General features: G+C 56.8%; 3 protein-coding genes across 4 annotated transcripts in view; all 3 read left to right on the top strand.

Moving 5' to 3' along the window:
* H310_08195 overlaps window positions 1-1,580 on the top strand; it is a 3,005-nt gene extending 1,425 nt beyond the window's left edge. The window contains exons 1-2 of one of the 2 annotated variants that reach the window (XM_008873865.1): window positions 302-913; window positions 978-1,580. In XM_008873865.1, the coding sequence (XP_008872087.1) occupies window positions 584-913; window positions 978-1,427 (780 nt within the window). In that variant the 5' untranslated portion in view covers window positions 302-583 and the 3' untranslated portion in view covers window positions 1,428-1,580. Of the gene's footprint in view, window positions 1-301; window positions 914-977 lie in introns of those variants that run through there. The other variant, XM_008873866.1, reaches the window with a different exon arrangement.
* Window positions 1,581-2,931: 1,351 nt separating this feature from the next.
* Window positions 2,932-4,117, top strand: H310_08196 (hypothetical protein). The gene is made up of 2 exons (XM_008873867.1): window positions 2,932-3,382; window positions 3,440-4,117. Exons 1-2 carry the CDS (start codon window positions 2,984-2,986, stop codon window positions 3,857-3,859), a joined length of 819 nt encoding a protein of 272 aa, XP_008872089.1. The 5' UTR covers window positions 2,932-2,983; the 3' UTR covers window positions 3,860-4,117.
* A 2,831-nt stretch (window positions 4,118-6,948) lies between these two features.
* On the top strand, window positions 6,949-7,883 carry H310_08197 (hypothetical protein). Its single transcript, XM_008873868.1, has 2 exons — window positions 6,949-7,391; window positions 7,451-7,883. The coding sequence occupies exons 1-2, from the start codon at window positions 7,041-7,043 to the stop codon at window positions 7,859-7,861; spliced, it is 762 nt and encodes a 253-aa protein (XP_008872090.1). The 5' UTR covers window positions 6,949-7,040; the 3' UTR covers window positions 7,862-7,883.
* The last annotated feature ends 478 nt before the right edge of the window (window positions 7,884-8,361 follow it).

Consider the following 8,361-nt stretch of genomic DNA (forward strand, 5'->3'; position numbering starts at 1 on the left):
GACGTCACATGACGAGGTTGCTTCCGTCGACTGACCAACAAACTACTGGTCCAATTGCATTGGCCATCCCCGTCGTGGGCAAGGTGAAAACCTGCATATTTTCGAAGTTGTTTTGGCCAATCAGTGGCCTCAAATCCATGCCTCCCACGATCGTGGAAGCCCAAGCTTCGAAATCTTCGGCGCGAGTTTTTTCTCACGTTGACTGCGTGTCTTTAGCGCGGTGAGGTTTATCCCATTGTACATCGCGTTTCTCCAACCCGGACGGCGATCAACGCCCTCTCAAATCGAATATTTCCTGGGAAAAAGATGAAGGAGGTGGACGACAACCTCTTCCATTCAATATACAGAAACCACCCGACGACGTGGCGAAGATCGACCAAGGGTCGCGCGGCTCGTGGCTTGCTGGGGTTGCCTGCTTCTGTTGAAGGAGGTGCCCGGACCAGGTTTTGACCCGTTTCGTTTGGGCCACACAGTGATGGCACCCAGCACTGACCATTCCACTTGAAGGAAGAATCAGGTCGTTGTTGGACCACGTCACCACATTCGCCGACGCGACGAGGAAGAAGGGGCCGAGGACCACGCGATGTTCCATGTAGACGACCGCCGCGATCGCAGTAAGATCAACCAGCGCAAGTACCGCGCCATGATGAAAGAGTCGAATGCGCAGCTCGCGGCCAACACGCACGAGCTCGAACTGTACAACGTTCGGCTCGAAGCGCGGCTGTGCATGCTCCGGGACTTCATCGGTGTTAGCGACTGTATTGCATCTGTGAATCGGTACATGCAAACGTTTGAACGAGGGTGTGCAAGCGCTGTATGCCGCCAGGACACGGACACATACGTGGCATTGCTCCGGGAGCAGGAAGCGTCGATTCGGACGCTATGCGCGCCCCACGTCGAGTTTGACGGCAAGGTAGACACCCGTTATGCTCGTTCGTTCGGGTGCACTGACGCTCTCCACAATTGTCTGTGCCTAGGTCGAATGGGACAACCAAATCGGACGATGGGTGACCTCCAAGCAGTTTGGCGTCGATGAGCTCGTTCACCGGTGGGTTGCGTGCAGAGCCCTCTTCGAGTCGGTGGGGTGCATCGAGTGCTCGGAAGTCGACGTCCTGTCCATCACATCAGACATCTTTATGCTTCAAACGACCACTGTCAAGCACATTCGCGTAACTGAAACAACACTTCGCCAGCTCTTCCCACACCTGGACCAAGACCTTGCCCACAAATTGATCCAGTCCCCTGGTCTCCGCATTCCGATCCGATTAGTCTTCACCTTTGACGTGGCATCTCGCCTGGTCACGCGGCTTGACGTCCACAGCAACGTCGTGGTTGCCCTCATGGACACGTTGCAGAGCGCTCAGTGTGCGTGCGACGCCCTCCATGGCGCCTTCCTCGACCACCAGAATGTCGTGTTCCACCCGTGAAGTTGTTTCGAGCCATCGCGCGGTAGGGGTGCCGCCGTCATCAAGGTTCGCGGCCGGCTCGCTTGTCGGCTCCGTGGCGGAGGGTCACTTAGGGGCTACTCGTACATATTGCACAATAACATTGCTGCTGTTTCTATTGCGGCTCTTCGTATCATCCCGCGGCGTGGTGCTCCCCACGCACACGCTTCTCGTGCTGCGCTCGCTAGCTCGAGGTGTAGTGTTTACTTGAGGGGTTGTGGAGGGATTGCAGTTGGTGTTGTTTCGCTGTCGGACGTCCACTTAAAAGCAAGACGAGTTATCGTGCAGCGTCAACGTCACCAGGGGCCAGGCGACGGGGACACAAACGAAGACGGGTGAATTCGTCGTGCCCGTGCCATGTCGCCACGAATACAGAACGGAGTAATTCATGCAGTTTTTAATAATTTTTTATATTCAAATTTTTTTTTTAACACCGTGGAGAGCGACTAGCTTTCCAAGCACGTGGGATCGCGTGGCGAACGGTTCCTCTGCGATGTGCCGTCTTTGTATCGTCGAGTGCGACGCAGTCGACCCTGACACATCCATGTAGGTATAGCCATGCGGCCACTGGGAGGACGACGATTGCAAAACAACTCGAATTCGTCCACGTGTGAACAGTTCAAATCGTGCAGCAGGATATCTTCCGGTGGGTGCCACCACAGAGATTCCGTCGCATTCAGCAACCGACCATCGCATGCCACGGGCTCGGGGCGACGCAATCATCCATGACGATCCTGATCACATCCCACGATGGGGGGTGGCAAAAATCGTCAGCTGTTGGCGACATGGGTGATGTGGATCGTGGTGGCTTGGAACGCCGGCCTCTCGGCCACAGAGAGCCACACAGCGATCCCTGGCGCGAGCCTTCCATCGTGATTGAATACGTTGGTCGGTTTTCATCGTAACCTTTCCAGTCGCGTTAGCGCTAGGCACCGAATCCCGTCATCTTGTGTCAGCGGCGGCGCCGTCGTGTCTATGCAACATCGTTCGTCAACTTGCGCTACTTTTGGAGAATTTCAAATTTCATTGGCTAAAAAGACGACAAGACGTTTCATTTTAGCCAATACAATTTGGATCTATGTGATTTTCCGAGGGATTTCAGGTTGCGACATTCGCAAACCGTGCCGTCGACATAAATCGGCGCGGTCGTTTCGGGAGGGCCACTCGGGGGGGGGGGGTTGGCCACCATGTAGCTGCCACGGGACGAGTCCACCACGCCCTCCCCCCCCCGACGTCTCCCCGAGAGGGGCTTTCATCGGGTCACAACGAATCCAAAGGGCTCCCTTGCGTTCCCTCGAGTGTTCGACCGCACCAAGGCGTGAATCGGGTCGGTTCACCAACGATGGCCGCGTGTTTATACCGACCGGAGCCAACGGGGGCAGCGCCATCCCTCGTTTAGGGCCAAGCTTGCAATTTGTATTGAAAGCTGTCCTGTTTCGATGGAGGTTTTCCTGCCACAGGCAACGCCCCCCAAATCAGGATATCGCTCGGATCGTTCCATCCGGCCATGTGGACGTCACGCACGCTTCTATACACCCATGGGGCAACCTCACCTAGTCACATTCACCGATCGCAGCCAGAGACACATGCAGTCGGCGACAGCCATGTCGATCGCAGATCGCATGGAAGCGCGGCGGGCCAAGCGGCGGAACCGAAGCAAGATCAGCCAACGAAAGTACCGCGCGAATCAAAAGGCATCCAACACGCAGCTCGTCGAGGACGTGCGGGCGCTCGAGATGAACAACTTGCGCTTGGAGGCGCGGCTGTCGGTCCTGCACGAACGACAGGGGGTCAGTCAGTGCATCGCGGCCGTGTCGCAGTACCTTCACCTGTTCGAGTTCGGATACAGCCGAGCCCGTCCCGACGTCGACTTGGCGGCTCAACAAGAGGCCTTCGTCTACAATTTTGCAGTGTCCAACATAGACTTTAACGGCAAGGTATGAGCCACTCGGTTCCCTAGTCACGGAATCACGCGCGCGGCGGCGGATGTATAGGTCGGTGTGCAGGCTATCCTCGACCAGTGGGCGACGTACGATGCGCTGTTTGAGTCCGTCCGCATCGAATGCCTCAGCATTCACGTGCTGACTGTGGACGAGCACACGATTGTGTTGGAAACAGACCTGTTCATGCACGTCCTTGTGACGAATGTCGCCGTCCAAGTCCTGTTCCCTCGGTTGGCCCGTTGCCCGGATCTGGTCGCGAAGATGGTCGATTCGAAGCTCAAATTGCCCCTCCGCATCATATTCACCCACAACGCGAATTCCCATCGCGTGGCGCGAATTCAAGCAACCGCTAGCGTCGCCGTCGCCCTTGTCGAGCACTTCAAGAGCACCGAAGAGGCAAGCGAGGCACTGCGGGACGCCCTCCTCGACGACAACCTCTTGTTAGATCTCCAGAATATCCCACGCCCCTAACACACTCGAGGGCTGTTCAATCTCATGGTGTCGGCGCTCCATCTACGTTGCGATGCCAATATCGACTTCCCCTCGTATCGTTTCGAATGGCGTGCGCTTCTGCGCCGACGTGCCGCTCGCCGGTCGTCCTCCTGTGCTCCGTCGAATCGCCAGTCCTGACTGCCCCCACCGAACTTGACCCATCGACACGTTTAGTAGATCAGGTTGAAATTGATTCTCCAATCAAAACACATTATTATGCAAAATCAATTTGTTTCAGCCAATCAATCGAGGTGGTATGTCATCGTGACGCTTCCGCAAACGCGGTGTTTGAAACAGTGCGCATGTCAATCCGACGACGACAAAGTGCAAAATGCGACGGCAGCCCAAGCGAGGTCGCCACAGACACGAGCTCCTGCGCGCATTGCATGCTCCGACGCCTGGAAATCGTTTGTGTTGCTCATGGGGTTGGCATAGGTCCACGAGCAAGACGGGATCGACCGAAACGAACGTAAATGCAACTGCACAGGCGCGTGATTCTGGTGTCCTACCGCGCGCCGCTCTCGACAGGACAAAATCGCGAGTGTGGGGGCCGTCCCTTGCCCGTACAAGAGTCCAGTCTTCAGTCTGTATCGACAATGGAAGCTCCTCGTATCCAGCGGGCCAATGCTGCGAGTCCAACAGCCTCGACGTGGTGCGGTATCACATGCAACAGCTCACTGCCGTGCATATAGAAGTTCGACCACTTGCGCCGCAGCTGATCGGCGCACCGAAATGAATGGACGACGAGAACAAGGGAGCTGTCATGCTGCGAATTTCAGTTTAGCGCCTGACCGCGACGTAGTCGAACGTGTCAAGGAGGACGTTGGCGTTCAGCAGCGCGGCGCGCACAGCGTCGCTGGCGACGTGAGGGCATTTCAAATGCTCGACGAGGGCAACCACGACGCTCGCCGTTGCTTGCATTGTCGAGACGCGGCGGGAAAGCGCGTCGTACGTGAAGGGGACTCAGGTGCGCCTCCGATAACTTGTCCACAAGATCGCGTCGTAAGGAAATCCGGAGAAAGAGCACGTGCATGGCGACGTCTGTCATGACGACATGCATGATTTGTGACGATTCCAGCAAAATGACATGCTCGTCCACCGCCACCACTTGAATGTTCGCTCAAGTTGAAACGACTTCCCCAAATAACTGGACGAAGCCCATGGATCGAGTCCGTGCTTGACCTGAACCTACGATACCGCTATCAGCGACTAGGTTTGAATAGCTGCCGATCGCTGTAGCTGGCTTGGTTTACCTTGCCGTTCAACATTTGGCGCCGCCAACTCGTGGAGGAATACAGTACTTCCTGGCGTCATGTCCGCGTCGAGACTCGTGCGGCTGTATCCGAATTCAAAGAGCGCAGCGTCGATGCATTTACGCACTCAACGTTGGTCGTGCAGGGGAGACAGCCGCTCTTGCAACCCGAGACTGGCCAACTCCAGCGCCACCACGTCGTTGGCCAGCTGCGCGTTGGATGCTCTCTGGTTGGCCCGGTTTTTTCGCAGGCTGATGTTGCTCCAGCTGGGTCGCCTCGCGACGTCGGCTGCGGCGCGTCCTGCCGTGGGGCTGCTGCACTCTATCGGCTTGGCGCGACTTCGGATGATGTCAGTGGTGGCGCATAAAAACACAGGATGTGACGACCTGTCGGGACATGCCACGTCAAGGCCATCCCGATGGATCCTTCGCCGAAACAGTGGTGGCGTCGTCAAAATGTTAAGGTCCGTTCAGGTGGTCTGGCTGCGACGCCGGGACGATGCGTGCAGGCACCAAGCTCCCCGCCACCGCCTCGCGTCAGTCTTTAGGCCAACTGGACGCCCGGACTGCGAACCTCTCGGTCTGCACAGCCAAGTAATGCTCGAGTGTGATGAGTTCATGGAGGATGGCATGACGTTCGACATGCCAAAGGGCAACCGATATGCAATCCACACCAGCCCAATGTCGCGTGGGGGCCACGGATTGCAGCCGAACAAGTCGTCCTGCAAAACAAAAGCACTTGAAGAGGTACTGCTAGAAATCACCTCTGTCGCGCGGATGGGAAGGAGCGAACCCAAGGTAGGTCGCAGACGTCAACTCGCTCGGGTGGTCTTGGTGTGCTGCGGGGTGTGTGTGTGTGTGCCACTGAACGAGGCAGCAACTTCGAGCCTTGTTGTTTGGGGGGTAAACTTGCTGCCTCCACCCAAATTTCTTGAGCTAGCGACGAATACCCATGGGCCACGACGTCGCACGGAGGCGACATGCAGGGGTGCCCTTTCACCCTTGGCGCCAAGTAAAGTCAAGGCTTGCGAGAGACACGCAATGGCTCCGTCCAGCCTCGTCCACCAAGGGAGCTCACCATCATGGTGGCTGTGCAACAGTACTCCGCAGTGGCCAGTGAACGTCGCTTTCGTGTGGCCGGCACGTCCCGCCGCGTGATCCACACACAGATGACGTGATTTGGCATCGTCATCCTACCTGGTCGGATTTACCTGGTCATCTGTTACATATCGACGTACAAGCGAATGCAGTCTGTGGCTCGGCGTACAAAGGCCGACGTTCACGGGCTGGACTAGTATCTAAGAGACCCACGCGCGCTGCGTGCCACCGAAATGCAGCGGCAAAGGTAGCGCAGGTCTCTTTGCCTGCCGTGAGAAGCCAAGGCGCCCGCCTCATCTCTACGACAATGGTTTGCGTCGTTGGAATATACTTGAAGAAGATAAAACCGGCGATGTTTGTACTATTATGACGGATAAAACGGTGCGGGTTGCACTCACGTAACGGAAGATCCTGTCAACAAGAATTGTTTGATGGAAATCAAACTCTCGATCATATCCGCGGTCGCGACCTTTGTTGGCTCGAGGCGTGAGTGGAAGCGTGGTCGGGCGTGCCGTATGCAGCGAGGGTTTGCTGCAATGGCGCGCTCACGCATCCTTTCGACGGCCACGTGGGGTCTAGGAGCATCCTCCGGCGAGTTGGCCCTGATGGCGCTACGGTCAGATGTGACAAGTTGTCAGTGACACGTCACTTGCGCGTGTTCTTGCACGCTTCAGACGGCTGGCGACGAACGGGCAGAGTTTGGTGTGTGTTAGCAATCACCTGCCATCGAGTGCGGCGCCAGCAGACGTGCCACCCTCTTGACAACGCTTCGAAATCTCGCCATTTTACATTTTGCCAAAGGACACGTCCATGCAGATGGGGCCACCACCAACATTGGTCGCCCTGGATCGCGCCGAAGCGCAGCGTGTTGTGCGACGGCATCGAAGCAAGATGTGCATGCGACGACATCGCGCCAAGAAGAAGGCGCTGAACGCGCGACTGGAGGAGTACGTGCGGGAAGTCCAACTGGAAAACCTCCGCTTGCAAGCGCATTTGGCTGGGCTGTACGACCAGCGAGGCGTTAGTTTGTGCATCGCGAAAACGTCACAATACACCAAACTGTTCGAGTTTGGATACAGCCCCACGCGCGGCGCGCACGCGAGGCGGCAAGAAGCGTTCCTCGCCGAGTTTGCCGCACCCCACGTCAACTACAACGGGCAGGTACGATGCACCAACTATCGTGGCGACGGAATGGTTCACCGGAACGACAATGCACGCAGATTGGTGTCAAACATATCCTGAATCAATGGGCAATGTATGACGCGCTGTTCGGCTCCGTTCATGTAGCATGCATGGACATTACAGTCGTCACAGTCGACGTCCCGTTGATCGTGCTCGAGGCCACGTACGATGCCCGCGTTGTTGTGACCGGTGCAGCGGTGCAGGCGCTGTTTCCCCACTTGGTTAACCGACCAGACCTTGTCGACAAGCTGATTGGGTCCACCATGCTCCTGCCCCTCCGCGTGCTCTTCTCGCACGACATGGCGTCCCACCGAGTGACGAGGGTGCAAGCGACGGCGAGTGTGGTCGTGGCGCTCGTGGCGCTGTTGAAAAACGTGGACGACGCCGACGTGGCATTGCAAGGTGCCTTGCTCGTCGAAGACTTGCATCTAAACCTCGATGCCGTTTGATTGAGAACAAACATGAACCCCTATTTCAATGTGTGTGTTGTCGCTGCGATAGAAGGGGCACAAGATCCACTCGAGCGACGTCACATCCGTGCATAACAACGGGGGGAGGGCAGTCTGCAAAGGTCTGCGTCACCTTGAGCTCAAGCGTCCGAGCGCCAGCGCCGAGCAATTGTTCAAACCAACCGCTCTCCTGTTGGTGGTCCGTGCGTTGGCAAGTGCATGCAGCGATCGAGATCGTGGACGCAGTGTCCGACAGGTGGTTTGGTTTGCGTTCGCTGTACACGACGTGACAGAATCAAGCGTGCGTGCCACAGTGAAATGCATGGTAAGTCGAGAAGGAGATCGTTTTTGAGTTTGAGCCAGCCACGCCGTTGTAGTCGGCATGGGGTGAGGCGAACTCGCGCACCTCGTGTGATCCACGACGACTCATGTTGAGCAGTCGCAGCGCTCGAAGAATTGAGCGTACGTACTACCACTGTGGCAATAGAGAGGTTTTGCAA

This window comes from Aphanomyces invadans (assembly GCF_000520115.1).
Source record: "Aphanomyces invadans strain NJM9701 unplaced genomic scaffold supercont1.16, whole genome shotgun sequence".
Classification (NCBI taxonomy): domain Eukaryota; phylum Oomycota; class Saprolegniomycetes; order Saprolegniales; family Verrucalvaceae; genus Aphanomyces; species Aphanomyces invadans.

Coding starts and splice junctions, on each gene's coding strand:
- H310_08196 (XM_008873867.1), top strand. CDS start 2,984: ATGGGGCAACCTCACCTAGTCACATTCACCGATCGCAGCCAGAGACAC. Junction 3,383..3,439: donor ACATAGACTTTAACGGCAAG/GTATGAGCCACT, acceptor GCGGATGTATAG/GTCGGTGTGCAGGCTATCCT.
- H310_08197 (XM_008873868.1), top strand. CDS start 7,041: ATGCAGATGGGGCCACCACCAACATTGGTCGCCCTGGATCGCGCCGAA. Junction 7,392..7,450: donor ACGTCAACTACAACGGGCAG/GTACGATGCACC, acceptor CAATGCACGCAG/ATTGGTGTCAAACATATCCT.